Raw genomic sequence first — 22,544 nt, 5'->3', positions numbered from 1 at the left:
AACTTCAATTTAGTTTTAATACAATTGTAATGTAGTTTTGATGGAGTAGTAAGGTAATTCTAACCCAATTGAATGTAACGAGGTACGAGTGTAGCTTAGAACCTGTTTTAAAAAAGTAATGCTATTGTAATTTAATAGTAATGCAATTGTAATATAAGTGTATTTAAGGTAATTTTTGTTTCAAAAAGTATAAGGAAGTGAATAAGCTCTAATGCTACCAAATAAACGAACTATATGATCCTATTTTTAAGGAATTGAAATGTAATCAACTCCTTTAAGACTTAACCATAGTATTGTTACTTGGAATGCATTTTTAGTTGAATTACTATTATGATGGATCGCAATGCAACTGTAATGCTATGGTAATGTAATTTTAAAGTATTTCTGATGTCATTGAATGCAACAAGCTATGGTTAAGGCTTTCACCCTTTCCTTTACATGTTTTGAAATTATTTATCTTAAAGTACATTAAGGCTAAACAAGTTTTTAAGAAACTCGGAAAATAGTAAAACCAATTGAAATTTATGGTCAAATCAGGTATAAAGAAGAAATGGCTCTTGTGGTTGTAATGCTACTAAAAAAATGAATTACTTTTGAAATTATTTTTGAAAAATTGAAAATGTGGCCAACTCATTTGGAACTCAAACAAAAAAATACTAGTTATAATTACAGAGGAATGCATTTTTAGCTGGCGTGTAGTTGTAATGGGCTTGTAATGTGATTTCGATGTTGTATTGCATTAAAATTGTAATGTTATATTATTGCATTTGTAATGCAATTGTTAGTTATTTGTGAAGTGATTGAAATGTAATGGAATGCACTCAATTCCGTTTTTGTACTTAATTATGAAGTTAAAACTTTTTTAAAACAAAAAACTTTTAAAAATAAAATATATAAAAAATTTATTTTAAAAAACTTTTTTTTTTTTTAATTAGAAAAAAATAAATAAATAAGATATGAAAAATGATAAATAAATTAAAAAAGCTTTTAAAACCAAAAAAAGTTTAATTAAATTATTGCTTTTTTAAAAAATAAAAAATAAATGAAAAAATGTTTAAAGTAAACTAGACTGAAAAAACTTAAAACTGAAGAGTAAAAAAAAAACAAAAAGTTAGAGTATTAATAAACTCTAATGTTTTTGTTTTCTTTTTTTAGTTTTCTTAAATTCTTTTTAATATTACAAATTTTGTTTAGAAGCTTTTCTCCTCAAAGTATTTTCCTGCTCACCCTCAACAGTATGCGGCGTTCCAGTGGTAGGCGTGTATGTGCACGTCTTTGTCCCATCGGGGTTATTTTTCAGCTCCACCGGTAACTTCTTGCCAAAAACATCCTCAACGACTACTTCCAATGGCGCAGAACCCGCCTTGCTCGTATCCACAGTAAATGTTTGCGGTTTACCAATTATTACGCCATTCTTTGCCAGCCCAGGTCCATCTGTTTTGACCAACTCTGGATGAAAATCAGTGCGCGGTAAAATGTGTGCAATAAAAGGCGATTTGGGTATGTCTTCATTATCGCACAAAATGTGCACTGCATATTCACCCACAGCTGTGGGATGATATTTAACCAAAGCCGAACCATCACCATTATCATGACACTCAATTTCAGCTTGTGATGGACCAGCAACTGTGAAACCTAAAGCGCCAGTTTCACCATTCGTTTCAACAACAAATGCCGCCGGATAACCAATAATACCGCCAGTCAAACCCGGACCGTATGCGACAATCGAAGATTCTTTTTTGGGTCCCACTTTTACCTCAAAAGGTGATTTGGTAACTTCTTGACCGCCAAAAGTGACCATAGCTACATAACGTCCCTCTTTTGTGGGATAGTAATGACATTCATAGGTAGTGCCATCAACTTTAGTTAAGGCCACATTTTGATTAGCGCCACCTGGCCCAATAACGCGCACTTCAGGTATACCCTCACCAGCGCCTTCTGTGTAGATTTTAAAGTCTGCATCATCACCGACACGTACACCATTCGCTTGTAGACCGCGTCCTGAGGCGCGCACTTTACGTGCATCCGAAAGCGGTGCTACCTTCACCGGGAAGGGACTGTTTGGTATGGGAGTGCCGGCATAAAATACATTTACCGAATGTAGACCTTGCGTTGAAGCGACATATTCACAACGCCATACATCATTCTCTAGCTGACGTACTTTGGCCGCTACGGATGTTTTGTGATTGGCAGGATCGATAATGATTACTTCGGGTACACCACGTCCAGCATCTTTGGCGTGTATATCGAAGAATGTGGGTTTTGTGATTGTGACTCCACTGGGTTGTACGCCAGGACCAGTTACCTTAACTTTGGAGGCATCACCAGCATGTCCTTCAACCTTAACTGGGAACGGACTCTTCGGTATATCGCGGCCAGAGAATTTTACGAAAACTTTGTGCTCGCCCTCTGCTTTAGGTATGTATGAAATGGAGTAGGTTAAATTTTTGTCATTGTTGTAGCGTACGTCCGCCTTTTCAATTTGACCTTTGGGTGAAATGATCTCAACATCAACGGAACCTGCGGAAAAAGGAATATATACATTTTAAAAGATATTATACAGGTTTTTCTATTTGATAAATATGCTTACCTTTGCCAGCAGAGAATGTCTCTACAGTAAAGTTGGCTGGCGCTCCTACAACGGGGCCAATTGGCTCAATACCTGGACCATAAGCACGTACTCTGTTCGAAAAAGAGTTTAAATTTTTAAATGTTTGCAAGTTTTTGAATTTGTTATTAAAGCAAATAGTTTTAGCTCAAATGAGTCAAATTGCAAGCAGCTTTGTTAGGGTAGTCAATGAGTTATTGAATAGTTAAGTAAGAAAATGTATTTTTTTTTTTTGATTGTTAAGAAATATTTCAAAAAAAATAATTTTTAAAATTCTTTATACTCATTTTTGAATACCCCAAAACGTTGTGCCTACACAGCGAAGCGCTTTTCTAACATGTCTTTTTTGTTTACTGTTGCTTAACAGTTGGCTGTTAGCTCCGTTTGCAAGTATGGGCTGTTAGTTAACATAGAAGAGCAGCTGCTGCTGCTGAAAAGCGCCATTCCGATTGCGCCTGCGAGTATGCAATATAAAGCGCTCTACTTATTAATGAAAATACATTAAGGACGCCCTTATTTTTATAAAAATTTGAAAACTATTTTTTCTGTCTAAAGTTTAATGTAACCCTTCTCTTTCGAGATGACCAGCCCAGCCCTATGTTTTCTATGTGTATCAGCTTAAAGGTTTATAATTTGTGTAATATTGTGGTGGCACATGGGTATTTGTTCTTGTTATTTGTAATGCTTATCGGTAAAAATTTTGATAATTTCTGATGGAGTTCTTAAGATTTATTGGTTTAATTGATTCTATATCGGTATTTTTGCGATATGGTGGGCGTGGTATATACGTAGGATGCTAGCCTAACATACCGAAGGTCCTTAGTTCAGCTAATGGATGAATTAACATCAAAACACTTTCAAAAAATTTTTTAAGTGGGGTTCCCTTTCGGAAGTGATCTGGCATACCCTCCGAGTGTATTCTAATATAGGTTTTCATAAATTTTTAAGCAAAAAATAGCCTCGTATCACAAATTGGAAAAAAACTTCGCCTAAATGTTCTAAAAGATCTATGGTATCCAATTATTATCATTTTAATTTTTTTCATACGATAATTTCTTCTTATGCTCAGAACAACAACTCTGATTAAGGAATGATTCGCCCACGGAAGTTTGTTTATTATCAGTTATTGGATTAAGCTAAGTCTTGCTTTTAAGGCTTTTTAGAGAAAAATTTTCTCCTATCAAGAGATAAGACAAAAACAAAGCAAAAGATCACCACATGACACTAGCAGAATGGTTATATGATATGAAATAATTTTAAAATCAGAAAAGTTAATAAAATTGCAATCGAAGCGGAATACTAAGTTACAATTAGAGCAAAAAATATAAACAGGAATAATTTTAAAGAGCATTTCAAAAACAGTAGTCCACTCAGTAGAGGTCGTGATGGCTCCTTTATGGGAACTTAGTGATTTATAGATGGTTAAACTGCTTTAGAAGAAACTCCGGTGGCTAATATCTTTACGAATATTCTCAAACAATGTCGGCATACAAAGATTTAATAATAGGTCAGATAAGGTGAGAACACTACATATAATGTATAATAGGGCGGGTCGGTTTAAAAATCGCTCATTGCTCTGTGAAAATCGTATTCCAGGGATCAAAATAAGAAACTTTGCCGAAGGAACCATACCTCTAAAACGAATTCTGATGTCCCCCCTTTGGGGTCGAACTTTTGGGTAGGGGCAATTTCAATTCTACCTGCTGTGTCTTGTGGTGGCTTAAAAAAAACATCACAAGCAATTTTACGATCTGCAATTGTGTCACAGTGATACCTTCATTTTTTAAAACGGTTGAATAAAAAACCCACACAACTATGTTTACGACATGCAAATGTATCACAGTGATGCCTTGGTTTTAAAAGGGGGTTGTAAAAACGCTAATTTCTAATAATTTTTTTTAATTTCTTTTCTATTACTAAGCTAAATTAATTTTTTCATTTACATATGTTCTGACAAAATAAATTTCTAAAGAGAAAAATAAACTCCAAAAAGAAAAAACATAGGCATTTCAAAGTGGGATTTTTCAAAATTTGCCCCTACGACCCAAAGGGGGGACATCAGAATTCGTTTTAGAGGTATGGTTTCTTCGGAAAAGTTTCTTAATTTGATCCCTAGAATATAATTTTCACAGAGCATTGGGCCTAATGTATAATGATCGGGTTTCGGCGTAAGTAAAACTACAAACTGGTACAATAAGGAATTCAATTTTTCTAAAAATGCCAGACAGTGCTTGGATGACAATTTCCTCGAAAATATAGGAATAAAGAGCTATGAGCTTTTGCTGCACTGATTACACGACGAAATATATGGGGGCAACATATGGTCACCATGTCCATAATGTGAGTATCCGGTAAGCTTATCTATATATAACTGAAGCTTAAAGGGTCTTAATGGAATTAATTCAGCTTGCTATGCTCATGAAGAAGCCTTAAAAAGAACAAATCTGATCATGATCACCGCTACTAAATGCAGGCGTATCTCACTACTTGGATACCATGCCTTTGACACGACGTATGAAACCACTTAGTTTATAGATTAAGTTTCCTAAGCACAAAAACTTAAAACGTTACACCCACTCCACTCTTAATACTGCCCAGTGACTATAAAATAAATGCAAGGCGTGATAACCTCCAAAGAAATTTAAGGCCGAGCTTCGAATTTTTCCCACAAATTGGCCGGACGGGACCTAATGCCGACCACGAACGGCATTTGAAGGCAGATAAATTTTCACTGAGAAGCTTTTCATGGCAGAAATACGCTCGGAGTGTTTGTTAAAACACTTCCAAAGGACGACCCCGATTAGAACATTTTTTTCTAATTGAAAAAACTTGTTTCAAAATTTTTGATGTTACTTTGCAAGGGAATTAATCCCAGGATCCACGGTGTGCAAGGCGGAGCACGCTTCCACCACACCACGGCGGCCGCCAAAGATTTAAAGCCACACTTTGATACCTTCAGGTTCAGTAATATTTTTATGTGCTCGTATATTTTTGAATTTATTCTTGTATCAATTTCTTGTGTAAAATTAGTAACATGTTTTACCAATTTCTGAGCAAAGAAAGAAAAGTTCAAACATTTGTTTTTTTTTATACCTTTATATTAAGTCGCTTTCATGTTTGTCCCCTCATTTCCATTCGAATTTTTGACCCACGGAAAAGTCTTTCGGTAACTTCCCGTTGAGCTAGACACTTGATACTTAGAACATAGTTCAGATATGGGAGATATTACAATGCAAGTGAAAAAAAAATCCGCTAGGTGGCGCACGGATCGAGATATACAGAAAATTTATTTTAAAATGGAAATTTTGCGATCGACTTTTAACTAACTTTTCGGTAATCCAGAGACTTGAAGCTTAGCACATAGTTTGCGAGTCGATGACACTACAATTCGTGGAAAACAAAATGCCGGCAGGTGGGAGACGAATCAAGATAAACGAAAATACCAGAAAATACGCAGGGAATCTTGCGATCGATTTTTAAGTAACTTCCCGATGAGCTAGAGGTCTGAAACTTGGGCCGTGAGTCTGAACCCGGTGACAATGCAATATTTGATAAAAAAAATTCGCTAGGTAGCGCATGGATCAAGATATTAAGAAAATTAGTTTTGATTTGGAAATCTTTCAATCAATTTTTAGCTAACTTCCCGGTGACCTAGAGACTTGAAACTTGGCACACAGTTCGAGGCTTGGTGACAATACAATTTACAGAAAACAAAATTCCGCTAGGTGGCGCGCTAAGTGAGATAACTACAAATGAGGGGAATCTGGCAATCGATTTTTTAGTAACTTCCCGGTGAGCTGGAGATATGAAACTTGAGCCGTGAGTCAGAACCCGATGACAATGCAATATTTTATCAAAAAGATTTCGCTAGGTGGCGCATGGATCGAGATATTAAGGAAATTAGTTTTGATTTGGGAATCTTTCAATCCATTTTTAACTAACTTCCCGGCTACCTAGAAACTTGTAACTTAGCACATAGTTTGCGAGTCGATGGTAGTACAATTCGTGGAAAACAAAATGCCGCCAGGTGGCAGACGAATCGAGATACACGCAAATCCCTGAAAAAACGCAGGGAATCTTGCGATCGATTTTTAATTAACTTTCCGGTGAGCTAGAGACCTGAAACTTGGGCCGTGAGTCAGAACCCGGTGACAATGCAATATTTGATCAAAAAAATTTCGCTAGGTGGCGCATGGATCGAGATATTAAGAAAATTAATTTTGATTTGGGAATCTTTCAATCCATTTTTAACTAACTTCCCGGTTACCTAGAGACTTGAAACTTGGCACTTAGTTAGAGGCCTTGTGACAATACAACTTAAAGAAAACAAATTTCCGCTAAGTGGCGCGCTAGTCAAGATAACTGAAAATCCTTGAAAAACGAAAGGAATCTTGCAATGGATTTTTAAGTAACTTCCCGGTGAGCTAGAGACTTGAAACTTGGGCCGTGAGTCAGAACCCAAACTTCCAAATGCCTTTTTGTGGCCAGCACTAAAAAAGTGAAAATAAAAAGATTATACAAAAATTTTAAGTACTACATTTATATAAATGGACCTAAAAATAGAAGGCAATTTTTCCTTTAATACAGGCATAATCTTGTTGAATTTTGACTAAAAAACTTTAACAATAGCTCTTGTAAAAGAATGTTGGGATTTAAAATTATAAAGGCAGAGCGCGTGCTTAAATTTTAAATAATCAATTAGTTAATCCCAAGTACATGGTTTGCTTTAAATTGAAAGATTGCGCTCCACCTTTATAGTTTTGAATCCCAAAATTCTTCTACAAGAGCTATTGTTAAAGTTGTTTAGTCAAAATTCAATAAGATTATGTTTTTGTTTAGTCAAAATTCAATAAGATTATGTTTGTATTAAAGGAAAAATTGTTTTCTATTTTTTGGTCCATTTGTGTAAAGGTAGTCCTTAAAATTTCTTTTATCATCTTTTTATTTAATAGGAAAGTAAGATAATCTCGATATTGCAATGTTGTTTATAAAGAAAAAAAATAGTGATACTAAAAAAATTGAAAAAGTGTAACGTACATGTATAAGGATTGAAAGGAATCTACCTTACACATTCTTACAATATTCGTAAATTATTGAAGGAGAAGTGTAAAAATTATTGCAAATTTTCTTTCAGAAAATGGACTCTTCGAAATAGCCTCAAAGTTCCCTAACCTGTAATTCCCTTTTTTTAAATAGGTTTTATTCAAAGCAAAACTTTTTTAAAAAACTTTACAATAGTGTTCTACTTATTCAGTTATTCTTAACTGTAAATACTGCAGCGTACAGAAAATTGCGGTGGCAATTTTTATCAGATTTCGTCAATTAAATTATCTTATTTTGTTCTAGATATTTTAAGCAAAAACTTCTATAAATTTTGTGACTGAAACTAACTCGCAATTTTTTTTTCGAAAACTTCTTTTTTAGAGTTTTTTGAATTTTTTCCGTATACGGTTTTGAGAACCACTAAACTTTAGTCTAACAATTTAAACATAATTTTTCCTAGGGTATTTTAGATTTTCCTACCTAAAAGGTAAAATGAGGTTACATTGACGGGTCCGTGATGACCTCACATAAACTGAATGAGTCCATAGTGTTACCAGAAGTGTGTTAAATGACCAAGCTAGAAAACGAACCAAGACAATTTTGTATAAAAATGTATCATACGATTATTTCTAGCGTACCGTCCGAAAGATTGGATTCCTAAGCCAACTAACTGATTGAACCTTATCAGTGCGGCCTCAGACCAAACAAATCTTCACGATGCGTTACATCCTTAATAATACTCACGATAAGATAACTCAAACTCACTATCTTTTTTTCGAGTACAAAGCAGCCTTTGAGAAAAAGAAAATGCTCGTTTACTGCTACGTCTAAATTTAAGTTCCCTGCAAAGTTAATAAGGGTTTATCAAATGACGTTGAGCAACACCAACAGCTCTGCAAGGGATTGGGAAGGACCTCTTAAAACCATTCGAAACCGGCTACGACTCTGCTCAAAAATCAAAATAACCGGCCTTTATTGCTCCGACGTAAATTTGTGATATAGTAATTAAGGACGTCCTTAATGCAATACATTTCTAAGGTACATATATTTGAAGAAACGAAAAAAATTTCGACTACTAAGCATTTGAGTAGGCTATCCTCATTTTAATGGAGCCAAATTTATGCAATTCAGGTATCAATTACAACAACATATAAAGATTGCTGAAAGCTCAAAGTGCTGACATTTCTCAAAAATTCAATCTACATTCTACAATGTAGAATCTACATACGCGAGCTATTTAGCTACAAATTTAGATGGAATATTAAGTGATTGTTCGGTTTTTTTTTTTGTTTTGCTACTTATGGCGAATGATGAAAGGTGAAGAATGTGCAGAAATCAAACAAATGAAAATTAACTCGAAAAAATAAAATCCATAAAAGCACAGCAAACAAGAAAGTTGAAAGGCGCTAAAAACGATTTGGACGTTAAAATTACAAATGTACGAGTGGAGAGAGAGAGGTAGGTATGTGTTGTGGTAAAAAGTAATAAATGAAATTTGAAAAATAACTGGAACATGGCAGTTAAGCTGTTTTATTATTTATTTCGAAACTATGGTAGAAACGAACACAAAAATTGCTTTAAGTAGCCGCGTTGAGCAGTTAAAAAATAACAACAACAACAAATAAGCATTCCAGACTTACCGTGGTGGAGGAATGCTGAGATTTGCGTTTTTTTGTGCATTGTTTTGTATATTTTTTCAATTATTTTGTTCGAATTTTTGATACAAAAAAAAAAAAACAGAGAACCAATGAATAATTTTGAGAAACGCATACGGGTTAAAAACAAAAATACATACAATAATAAGTAAATATATAAAAGAGAAATATAAAAATTAGTTTTGAAAAAATTTTAAGAAAAATTATTTAATAAATGTTTAATATACAATTTTTAGGTTTTAATATTTACCAATTTTTGTTAAAAATAAAAAAAATATTTAAAAAGTATGCGCGCTCTTTACGAACGCTTGAAAATAAATAAAATAATTAAATAAACACAAAGTAAGAAAGTGAAGAAAAAATAGAGAAGGGGTCAAACTTAGAAGAAAAATTAAGTTAAATCGAAATTTCAAAAAAAAAAAAAAACAAAAAAATCACGTGCCAGTTGCAGTTAATTTAGTTAAAAAAATAGTTACACACGGTCAGAAAAAGTAACAAAATATGTAGGTAAATATTTTTGTTGTAGTATATTTCAAGTATTTAGTTGTGTACAATTTTGAAAAAAAAAAAGTTTTTTTTTTACAGCATTAACTTACCTATTTGGATTGGTTTTTGGCCTCAATGGTGCACCCTGTTTCAATTTGGCATTTGGATATTGTGACAAATAGGTCATCATCGATTGTTCATCTACATTGGGATTTACCAATTCTTCGGGTTTGATCAGCTGGCGCACATTTAACCAATCATCAGCGAGACCCATAGCTTCAGATGCATTTTGTACGGCATCTTTTGGATCCCAAATTTCCCAATCAGGGCATAGACCAGGCGCACAGGCATCAACCAAAGCACCAACTGCTTTACCAGAAGTCCAATCGTTAGTGAAATTATTGATAGGCATATCAGGTATGCGTGTGTGGATCCAGTTGAGTAGCCTATATAGAGGGATACGAGAAGGAATACAAATTAATGAAATGTTAAGAGATAAGCATTTGATTTAGGGGCTAATTATGTAGCGCGTCGTAACACCTTGCGTCTCATTCACCGAAGTCTATATGCACCTCTGTTCAATACCAAGAAATTACAAAAGCAATCAGGTTCACTGTTTGGTTCGCACGAGAAAATGTAGTCGTTAGACAAAGTTTGCGGTGCAACACGAACTCAAACTTAAGGGGTTTGAGGACGCATGAGTTAATAATATCTAACAATCCTATTCGTTGCTGGTCCAAAGTCCGAGGTTTAAGTGCCTTCTCAACCCAACAGAACGAAAATGAAAGACAACTGTCACAAGGAAAAAAAGGCAAGTTAAAAGATAACGTCCGAACAGAAGAAGGACAACAATAGAGATAGAAAGGACAACAGTTACTCAGACAAAGTCATGCAGAGTCGGTTACGCGTCGGCCAGATCCATGCTAGGGGTTGCGACCTCTTCAGATGAGGTGCTTCCATCTTCCAGATACGTTTAGCAAGTAGCAGATATAGTACTGTGGGCAACAGTACTCACCTATGGAATCAACAATATCCGAAGGCTACTAGGAAGCAGCCGGACGATGCCAGTAATGTACGGTCCAAAGCATTAGAAGAGAGCGTGCGATACCAAACAGAGTAAAATGTAGCCCCAACATTATAGGTGGTGGTAGAAGATTACAGGACATGCCAAAACCAGGGAGAGCACCTCTATCGATAAGATGAGCCGAGCTCAAGAATGGGGATAGTTCATCTTCGGGTAAGAGAAACCGGTCTCAAGGATATATTCCAGGCACCTCTTGGAAAATAAAAACTACTGGAAGGAACGCGTCATATCAAATTGTTTCCGAGGACTTAAGGGTTAAGCTTAGTCTAGCTACCAGAGGTTCAAAAAAAGCCTCGGTCTAGGGCATGGATCCCGGTAAAAATACCTTATTTTTTCGTGCTCCTCTTAATCCAGGACAGCTATTTTTCGCCGTATAAAGCGGTTTTCAAACCCACAACGTCGTTCGGTGCGCCAAGAATAAAAGTCTACGCTCCGTTCAGCAGGAATATGAGGAACCGAAAGAATTCGAAGATACCAACAAACTCTAGGGCGACTAATAGCTAAGCGATCCACAATCTGACCCTTCATAGCTTTGATGGGTTGTCCAAATTAACCACCAGCAGTAGCGCCTGGCCTCGAACAACCTTGTGAGTTTTTCTACTGGTGGGGGCCATTGATGAAGTCCTTGTTCATGAGACCTGGGCGTGGAACACCCTGAGGCTACGAAAAAAAACTGCCATTACGTTAACAATGTTTTTATTAAACGGTTTCATTTAGCTTGACTTGACTGGCTGGTTGGTTGGATGGCTGGTTGGCTGGCCGGCACGAATTTTGTAATTGAAATTTAAGTAACTTCACGATAAGCTACACGCTTGAAACTTGGAATATAGTTCAGAACCCGATGACAATGGAATAATAAGAAAAAAACTCCGATAGCATGGCGCATGGAACGAAATATTTCAAAAAATGTGTGGCCCGATTTGGTTCATATTTGGAACAAATATCGTGGGTACAATGCCAAAGTCGCGAATGTGCCATGTCTGTTTAAACGAAATATTATATACATATGTAAAATTTTGCAAAGCCAAAATGAATGTGCAGTTTTTTGAAAAAAAAAAAAATTAACATTTTTCAATTAGCATTACTTAGTGGTTTACAAAAGAAAACCTTCCAATAGTGGTTGAAATATACAAAATTAAATCTCTATTTTTAACAATGTCTTCAAGGTTTGAAACGCGTTTTACACAAAACATCAAATATGCACATTCGTGACTTTGGCATTGGACCGACGATATTACATACAGTCCGGTAGAAGTGACATCAAAATATTTTGGAGTTCGAGGAGGGACAAGCATACGAGGCGCAGAGTCGAGTAAAGCCTTTGGAAGGATTATGTATTGAAGACTTAGATTGTAACAAATTGTCAGGAAAGAGTCCTTGTAATAATGAGTCACTAAATGAACTAAATAGAATAAGAAATAATAGGAAAATCGACACTGATGATGGCACAACGCCGAAACCGGTTTGTCTCAAAACCAAATTTGACAAGGGATGACGGAAAATCGTTCCAATATACATCATTTAACCACCCTGTCGGAAAATCAACAAAACAAAATAAGTCAAATAATAGGAAATTAAATAAAGGCTAAAAACTTGAAAATAAAATAATTAAAAAAAAGAAAGTTTTGGTTAAAAGGTTTGATTGAAATCAATACTTACGTGAAGTAATAATAATACTAAAAGCTAGAAAATAATTAGGTAGGTCCTAGCTACTAATCATCACACTCATCATCAATCTAGGGCGTTGATCAAACAATTGAATAAAAGCGTTGGACGAGTAAAATGTCTATTCATAATCATAAGTAAGACCAACTGCACCTTAATCAGGTTATGCTACGCCTCACATTTTTAGAAATTTCAGGCGCCCAACGCTTTTATTTAATTTTTTGATCAACAGCCTAGATTTATGATGAGTGTGATGATTAGTAGCTAGGACCTACCTAATTATTTTCTATCTTTTAGTATTATCATTACTTCATGTAAGTATTGTTTTAAATAAAACCGTTTAACTTACAATTTTGTTTTTTTTTAATTATTTTATTTTTTACTGATAACGGGTGGATACTATTTAACGTATACCTAAACTTAGAAGTTCCTATTTCTCCTCGTAAAACAAATTGGCAAAGTTTCGTTAGCAAGGCGCACATCCTTTACAGGAAATTTCATAAGTAGAAGACCTTAGTGTTAATCACTATAATCTTATCTACGGATAACTTGTCCGAAAAGTTTGAGATATATTCCTCCTGGTGGATTCCAATCTTTTAACGCTCAGAAAAGGGGTTTACAAATTATTTAATTTGCGCCGTTCTTCAGGGAATCGCCAAACATACAACGATAGGCCGAGGCATTCCAACAAAGCTGTTTGAAAGGTAAAAGGGGAATCCTGAAAGGAATCTTTTTTAAGGAAAGACGAGCTACACAGAAATGAATGCTTAATAAGTTGATTACCATCCAGGGTGATAGTACGGGCGGTACTACCTGCCTTTAGAGTGATGAAACTGAGAGTTACGCTGTTAACGACCTGGCGAAGACGCCCATTTTCCCAGCGATGGGAAAGTTGTTTCGTATCGACGTGGATTATCCAAGTATTGTATGCTTACATATTTAATAAACTCACTCAAAGAAAACAAGCCTTCAAAGCCAGGTTAACTGTGGTCTACTCTAACAAATGCCCGTAATGTAATATAATAAATAATAAATATGCATCAAATTACCTTTGCTTTGGTGTTGGACCTGAACCATTAACTTGACTTTCATCCTCGCCTTCCCATTGTGGCATCGAAATGGAGTAATGTAAAATGAGCGTCCATATTAAACCGAGTATGAGCTTGAGTTTACAATCAACAATGTCCGTAGAATCTGAAGAAATTCAAAAACAAAAGCAATACCGTTAGAAATGTTTATTCAAAGTAATAAGACTTAAGTATAAAGGGAGGAATTTATGTAGTGAAGCCAAAGAAGTTTGTCGTTAACCTCAAAAATTTGTTCTGTAAAAAATGCTTTTGAAATTTAGCTTGACAAAATGACTAGAATATATTTTTTTATTGTTTTTGGTTTTTGCAATTTTATTATTGTTTTGCAGCACAAAGAAGTGCTTATGGCTTTTTAATTGTGGTAAATTGTTATCAACCAAAGATGATGGCATTTTGATGAAGTGTAAATGGTTTGGCTGCAATTAAAGTGCAACGCCAATCAAAATGTAAATATGATGTGCCGCGACAAAGGAGTCCACTGAATGGCTATTGCGCGGAGAAGAGTGAGTGTGCATAATTTGTAGTGCTTAGAAATGGTATTGAAGGACGGAGTAGGAATTGGATGATTGTGCAATATAAATGGAGTGAGAAACTCTCAAATAAAAACTTGCTTTTCTAAGATCATAAAGATCGTGCACATGCCCCCCCCCCCCCCCCCCCAGCGGTTTAAGGGGCTTAAAATACACTGACGGCAGGTAGGCCTGTCTTAAGAGGCGACTAAAGTTCCGAAATGATTCAAGGAGTTGTGTAGCGCAACCCTTTCAAGGGGTTGCCAGCGCAATATATATCTTCTCTAATCCAATTGTCAACCACACCTACCGTGGTGAATCCTGTTTGTTTAGCAGCCGAGGCGCTGGAGCCCCGAACTACTGATGGATCTAGGGGGTGGGAGGGCGGTATGGCCAAGAAGGTTTCATATGGTCATATCAAATCGTTCCCGAGATGCTCGGGCTAGTACCTTTATGGTGCTTGTTACCGGAACGTACCGGATCTGCATCCGGCATAAGTCCATCAACATCGAGAACATTTCCCAAGGCTTTCGGGGAGTGTCCTTATCGCTACAACAATAACAACAGCAACAACAACATAACACTGCGACAAAATATTCAGCGAAAGGTTTAATATGTGATGTCGAAGTAGGTTTTTCTGGCTATAAAATCAGAAAAGCGAACAAACCCTGAGGCCAATAGATCATAGAAGGCTACATACAGAAAAGGACTGCCAAAGCCCGTTTTTTTTAAGGCACATGATGATTTGTGACTGTGATATCTTCATCGCAAGGAATATCACACGTGACTGTGACTCCGCAGTGAAAGAATAAAATTATATGATCTAAATCGCAGTTCCCAATCATGCTTATCAGTCACAGCAGAGTACTAAGCTCGACAACATGAATTAATCTGCTGCTGTTCATTACTGGATGCTGCATTCACAGTTTAGATTAGATTTGTAAATGCCATTATTGGGGATTTATTCGAAGTTGTCACTAGAATTTTCTGCGATATTTTAGGCACGCTGACATAATCACAGGTACAAAAATTGTCCAACTCTAATAAAGAGAGAAAACAATGACTCTGCTTCATTCAGCAGTGAATTCCTGGACATTCAGTTTCCACACCTCAGAAAGGAGCTTCTAAGTGTTACCAACCCCCCCCCCCCCCCCCCCCCCCCCCCCCCCCCCCCACCCTTCACAAACAATTTTCACTCAAATAAATTCCACATGTCATGCAATGCCTTATAATCAAATCTGAGAATACACAACAAGAAACGCATTCAGGGCAGCTCCAAGGAAGGACTAGCAGTCAAGTTGCGGTAATTTCGAAGACAAAACTCTAAACGGCAAAACTCTGGGCGAGAAAGTGAATCCAGGAACAAAGAAACATGAACACGTGGGCCTCCTGTTTCTCATTAGCTACGGTAAAACTTGCGTAGTCGCTAAAGAAAATAAATTTCTACAGTGCTCATATTTTCGACGGCCGCAAGAGGAGATTTAGTCATGGATACGCTTTGTGCTGTAAATGGCGCTGACAAAAGAAATATCAATAACAATAACTTAGACCGATATACCTCCGAGAAGATTTAGGCATCCCATACAAAAGCACGATGCACTTCTAAAATGTTTCTACAAGTTGGCAGTTCCCCTCCTACGTGGTTTATGCGCTTAGAGAAAACTTTTGTAAAGTATTTTTATATTGTTTTTCTCGGCACTGAACATGGGTTTTACGATCTGGTCTTGAGACGACTTAGGTTATTTCCTTTTGTAGTAACCCACTGAACCAGCCGATCATCTTACTGAACAGCAATCTAATCTTATGACTGCTCGAGCTAAATGTACAGTTAGGAAAACGCCATAAATAGTTAGGAAACCAAACAATTAAGGGAAAACTGGATTGACTGCCCTGGCAAAATTAGCGAAATACCGTATGATATATATTGGAACGATTTTCCGTCATCCCTTGTCAAATTTAGTTTCGAGACAAACCGTTTTCGGAATTGTGCCATCATCAGTGTCGATTTTCGCGCTACTGTTATACACTCAGTTAGCCTCGTTCACCTATTTTCCCAAGGTCTAGACTTTTCACGAACATGCCTTCGGGAACAGTTGGATCTCATACTTGGCTATTTAGCTATAGACATGTATATCTGTAGTTTATGTTTTGCTTCTAGCTATATGGGTGTGTATGCATGAGTAACAGCTTCTGCTCTTAGCTGATGATAACTTGATGTGTGATTGTTTCTCTTTCTTCTACGCTATTAGCTACTGTCTACATATGTGAAATAATCTCTTCGCTTCAAGCTGCTGGTTACGTGCGTGGAATATTCTTCGTTGCTTTCTATGTATGTGTGTAAATGACTTACTATCGTTGTGTTTATTTACTAACAGCATAGTGATTTTAGAAATGCTAATATTCACCACAATATTCATTCGAAGATATCCGGTCAGTACGTAGTTGTAGCAATTTATTTACATACATATTTGCTTAAGTCTTTTGCTGTAATGTTTATGAAGTTTTGGTTGCTTGGCCCCTTCAGTTTAAGATATGGGGAGAATAAATTTCGAACGCATAGGTATATATAGACGAGCAGGGACTTAGACCCTCTCATTCGAATCATGGAACAAAAACCCTTAAAAAAATTTAAAATATTTGTCAGATTTGTTTTTTTTTTGTTGTACAGTGTAATCACTGTTGTATTTTTCGCCATTGCTTTGACGTATTCGATTTCCAGCGTCGTAAACTTTTATGGAACATGCAGTGAAACATGTTTTGATTTACACAAATCAAATATAATAGTAACTGATACAGTGAGCCACTAGAATCTGGTATGGCCGCTAAACAAAGTGGCATTTAGGCATGCGCAAACACTTGGCAATACAAACCAGTTAAATAACAGTTGGATGTACAAATATAATCTGGCTGTATGTATATGTGTAAACATGTGTATAAACGGCACAACAATTTGATAGAGCAACAAATTACAACAACATGCCGTGAGCGTCAAGCAAAACCGTCCAAGCAATTAACCAATTATGGATGATTTGACCTTAAACTTGACTGCATGGCAGTCGGTCGCTGTAGTTTTTTTTTATTTGCTCATGATTGTCTTCTTTTCTGCTTTGTTTTTTTATTCTTATGGCGCAAACTTGTGCAAAGTGTTTTTTACTAACAACTCGATTTCATTGTGTCTCTTAGAAAAAAAAGGAATTTTAAATAAACATTTTATCTTAAGATAAAATTATTTATGAATATATTTTGGCATATTTTTTATTTTTTTGTCATACAAATTAATAGCGTAATTTAAAGTTTATTGATCTCTGTGTTGTTAGTGTGGACTGCATGCAATTTCTATAACTAAAGTTAGCTAATTTGTATAACAATTCATTAATTTTTAAAAGGCTAAATGTAAAAAAAAGTAAATAGCTTGAAAAATAAAAAGTTGGTTGAACAAAACGTGGGACATGATATTTATAAACAAAACTTTTATTTTTATGAAGTGAAAACTTCTTGAGGTACATACAGCAGCGAAAACAAAAATAGCAGTGACAAATTTTTATCAAATTTGGTTAATTGAATTTTTCTTCGGTAATTAATAAAGAAGATTCCATGAATTTTGTAACTGAAACTATGCAGGCCAATTTCAAAAATAATTTATTTATTTATTTAGTCTCGTAACAAAATGTTTAGTACAAACACTCATTTCTATATTACAGAAACCAGCTTAACTAAATTAAGCTATGTAATATATTAGTAAAGAGAATTGATATTACAGATTAAGTAGTTTTTTTAAATGAAGTTGAAAAGCATATTTTGAATCCGAGAAATCAATATCGAAAATATTTGCGAAACAATTGATCTCTGATAGGGCTCTGCATATAGGCGCTTTCGAATTATGAACAGTTCTACTCAGCCCAATGAAAAACTCTTCAAAGCGGCGGAGGTTTCTACAGGGGGTATTTAAGCATAATCTTTCTAGAAGCAACGCGCAGTCAATTTAGAATTCTGTGGTTGTTTAAAGATAGTAAAGATAATAGTTGGCGAGACTCATAATACCGGATATGAGTCTACGGTCGTTTCAGAGAATCGTAATGAAGTAGGCCCGAAACGCATAAAGATTTTTTGAAACTGCTCCAGGCGATTGATGTTAAGTATGTGGTAAGGCCGCCAAATGAAAGCCTCATACTCAAGTTTAGAACGCACAAAGAACGAATATAAAACTTTGACTGTGTAGGGGTCAGAGAAGCTTGCCGAATGCAATCATTGATAGCGCATTAGACATTGTGAAACTGATATGAGTGTGGTTATGAGATATTTTTATACAGCTATCAATATAGATCTTGATAGAGCTGCTAAAAGGCGTTAAATCGTTTAAATACAACTAAAATTCCGCATTTAAATCAGTATACTCCTTTAAGAAGAGTAGTTCTTCTTAAACTCTGACCTCTTAAGCGGGGAAAACCATCCTGCAAATCATCTTCGCTATGTAGTTTATTTTTTCCCCTACAACATTTCGGTCATTGCGACTAGGTCTTCCTTTTGCTGTAAGCGGCAAATTATGTATAACGCAACGAGTAATTTTTTTTTCTCGTGTGACCTAAAATTTCTATAAAATAAGAGCTATCATTTACTTTAGTGAGTGATAGTAAACCTGAACGCCTTTATGAAATTTTTGGCATTGCAAAGTGGTGACTGTGAATGTGTGTGACTGCGACGCAAAGCGTCACGGCGTCATATTTAAACTGGCAACTATCCCTCCGCTCTTTGCCTCTTATGAGGACCAATATATATGCGGAATACCTTTCAATCCCGAGTCTGTATATTAGGGTTTTTGCTTATTCGACATCTGCCCATATGAATTCCCACAATCTATTAGTGTTACAGTCATAGTTTCTGTGTCAACTCGCTTTAGCTTATCAAACACTTCGTATGTGCCACTGTTACTTTGCAGCCGACTCAGCAAGAGAATGGCTCTGTCTAAATACAGTGAAATTTGCGATTTCAAGCGCCCAAAACCACTCACCTACAAAGTGGGCTTAAGCACTCACACCACTGACAAGCTGCTTGTCCGAGCAAAGGTTTAATACCCAACAGTGTAAAAGAAACAATGATGTCTGTTTGCGGCTACCCAGCGGGCTAGCGGGCTAGAATATACCCGCGGTAGGTATGCCTGTCGTAAGGGGCCACTAAAATACCAAATAGATTCAAGGGGATGTGAAGCGCAACACTTTCAAGGGGTTGCCAGCGCAATATAAAGCTTCTCCAACCCAATTTTCAACCTCACCTATCCGTGGTGAATTCTGTTTCATTAACAGCCGAGGCTCTGGCGACTCCTCATGGATCTAGGGGGTGGGAAGGTGTCATGGCCTAGAAGGTCGCATGTGGTCATAACAAATCGTTCCCGAGATGGTCGGGATTTGTACCGGAACGTACCGGATCTGCGTCCGGCGAAGGACCATCAACATCGATAACACTCCCCAAGGCTTTCGGGGAGTGTTCTTATCGCTACAACAACAACATGACGCTTTACGGTGTTGGCAAGTCCTGTAGATGCAATAAATGTATGTATGTTCTGCCACCAGTCTTGGAACAGCTTGTGAAACGTCAAAAAATATGCCAAAAAATTGTGCCGTCTAGAGAGGCCCTAGATCTTTTGTAATGACGTTACCTGTGCTTCACACAATCAGTGCACATTTCAAATGTTTTCCGCTACGTATCAATATAAGAAAAAGGCGTATAGACTGTTTCAAAAGGAAATGTCAAATCACAGTTTATGTCAAATGGGGGCAATGGGGATCAAGAAGAAGAAGTGGAACTACCTCTATGCATTTGTATCATGCAATTGAGGTGTTACTTGGCGGTTAGGGGGTTTTCATTCAGATCTCATATTAATTCGCCTAAGACAATGACTCTATGATTTGAAACCAAATTCAATAAAGCTGAAATTTTTAAATGTTAAACGACTTAAAAAAGTAATTTGAAAAATTCAACACCGAGTTTGTCGTCAACCTTAATTGCATTAAAATGCAAACTAATATGAAAACGAGAGTATCAATTAAACATCAGCATTCAAAATAAGGCTACAATACAAATGTATGGCAAACATTTATTGTTTCTTCGAAGTATTAAATGAAAATGTATGAAATGAAAATGAAAGCAATTATTTTCATTTGTATGAGTAATTAATTAATTTAATAAGAAAATTGTTAAAGGCGATTGATCGCTTTGCCTTCCAAATACTGCCATCTTTGTAATTGTTGCATTTTTTAAAGCTAAACAATATCTTGTTAATAAAGTATGCTATATTAGTTAACATACTATCTATTGATTTTTATTTTAAGGGGTTTTTTAGTAAAACAGAAAGTTTTGTTGAATGGAAATATCAGATGCCGTATGCATATAAACAAGTATTGATAATCGTTTTGTATACTCGAATAAACAAATGCAATACGCACATGAGTTTACATTAAAGCCAACAAATACAAGTTTATCCATAACAGATTTTGAGTTAGGCACATAATGTATGTATATATGGAGAGAAGTAGAGTTGCTGCTAAAGCAGCAACAACAACCATTGTAGGCACGGTTGCCACTTTTGGTCCATTTGGACCAAAAAAGGTCCTATCCAACCCCATTTGGTCCGCTGGTGCATTTTCTTCAATTTTGGTCCTTTTTAGGCAGTTGCCACGATTTTGGTATTTTTCTTTCTTTTTCACTCAGGTAAAAATTCACAATATTACCCCAAAAATTTGCAGCACATTCGTTAACGCACATATAATTTGGAATTTACTTGAATGGATTTCTCACCACAAAAAATTGCTAAGTCAATAAAAATGTACGAGAACAGTGATATTTCACCTAGGAAATAATTTAGGCGAGGCATTTGAAAGAAAAGTGTTGGCAAACACACTGTCGTTAATGGTTGATGAAACAACCGACTTATGAAAAAAGCTCTTGTTTAATAATCTTATATATAAATAGACAAGATGAAAAAATGTCGAACCGTTTTCTGCTAAACTATAATTCTAAGGTATACAAATTATATATGTATTGATAGGAAATTTTGAGCTGCACTCTTATCCATAAATAAAAAAAATTTGAAAAATCATTTTAATATAAAAAATTTAACATAAAAGTCACACCACTACACATGCACTTATTCATACTATATACACGCTGTGTGTGTGTGTAGTTGCTTTTTGTGTACTATGCTGAATCGTGAGCATGGCCGAGGAGTTGCTTTGTACACAATAAAAACAAAACAAAGTAAGCATGCTAATTTATTGTTAGTAAAAATACTGAAAGTAGGAGTTTAAAATTTGCATTAAGTCCAAATATCCTTTGCTTTCTATATCTTTTCTTTCCTTTGCTTTCCTTTCTTTTCTATTCTATTCTTTTATTTTCGTTTCCTTTGTTTTCTTTCCTGTGCTTTCCTTTCCTTTTCTTCCTTTCTTTTTCTTCCTTTCTTTTCTTTTCTTTAACTTTATTTTCCTTTCCTTTCTTTTAATTTTCCTTTCTTTTACTTTCATTTCTCTTCCATTCATATTCCTTTTCTTCCTTTCCTTTTCTTCCTTTCTTTTCTTTTCTTTAACTTTATTTTCCTTTCCTTTCTTTTTTTTTACTTTTCCTTTCTTTTACTTTCATTTCTCTTCCATTCATATTCCTTCCTTTCCTTTCCTTTCCTTCCTTTCTTTTCCTCTCCTTTCCATTCCTAATTTTCTTTTCTTTCATTTCTATTATTTTCATTTCCCTTCCATTGATTTTCCTTCCTTTCCTTTCCTTTTCCTACCTTTTGTTTACGAGAAGCAGATTGATTAAATCATACCCTTCCGGCCAGAGCAATATAACATTTCCCTATTTTGAGCTTACTTATTCATTATACTTTCTTTTACTTTCATTTCTCTTCCATTCATATTCCTTCCTTTCTTTTCCTTTCCTTTCCTTTCCATTCCTCTAATTTTCTTTTCTTTCATTTCTTTTATTTTCATTTCCTTCCATTGATTTTCCTTCCTTTCCTTTCCTTACCTTTCCTTTTCCTACCTTTTGTTTACGAGAAGCAGATTGATTAAATCATACCCTTCCGGCCAGAGCAATATAACATTTCCCTATTTTGAGTTTTTTAAGTTTTGTTAAGTATTGAAATTGTTCAATTTAGCAATATATTAATATTAATAAAAAAAAATTTACGTTTTTAAATAACTCTTTTTCTTACTAAGGTAAATATCCTTAAGTATGAACAATAAAAATTGTATATATTATTTTAACTGCTTCTGTGGTTGAATTTCCACCACTGGGTGAACTCTAGTTATAATAATAATGACTAGATATTTCCGTCAGTTTTAAACACTTAGTAAAAGATTTTTGTCACTAGTATAGCTAAAAGTAGGTATTTCATATGCACGTGCGCCTCTAAACTTGCCA

At 35.5% G+C, this 22,544-nt stretch overlaps 1 protein-coding gene across 7 annotated transcripts in view; it reads right to left on the bottom strand.

Annotated features, from left to right (window-relative positions):
• cher (filamin-A) overlaps positions 1-22,544 on the bottom strand; it is a 264,422-nt gene that overhangs the window by 132,823 nt on the left and 109,055 nt on the right. For 5 of the 7 annotated variants that reach the window (XM_067762040.1, XM_067762041.1, XM_067762035.1 and 2 more), the window contains exons 3-7: positions 13,591-13,735; positions 9,903-10,238; positions 9,292-9,306; positions 2,591-2,682; positions 1,228-2,520 (exon numbers count right to left, since the gene is read on the bottom strand). In XM_067762040.1, coding sequence (XP_067618141.1) covers positions 1,228-2,520; positions 2,591-2,682; positions 9,292-9,306; positions 9,903-10,238; positions 13,591-13,735 — 1,881 coding nt within the window. The remainder of the gene's footprint in view (positions 1-1,227; positions 2,521-2,590; positions 2,683-9,291; positions 9,307-9,902; positions 10,239-13,590; positions 13,736-22,544) is intronic. The other 2 variants (XM_067762036.1, XM_067762039.1) reach the window with 1 other exon arrangement.

Source organism: Eurosta solidaginis, chromosome 1 (genome assembly GCF_040869045.1).
Source record: "Eurosta solidaginis isolate ZX-2024a chromosome 1, ASM4086904v1, whole genome shotgun sequence".
NCBI lineage: Eukaryota > Metazoa > Arthropoda > Insecta > Diptera > Tephritidae > Eurosta > Eurosta solidaginis.
Note: the sequence above shows the minus strand (reverse complement) of the source record. Positions and strands in the feature narration are given on the sequence as shown.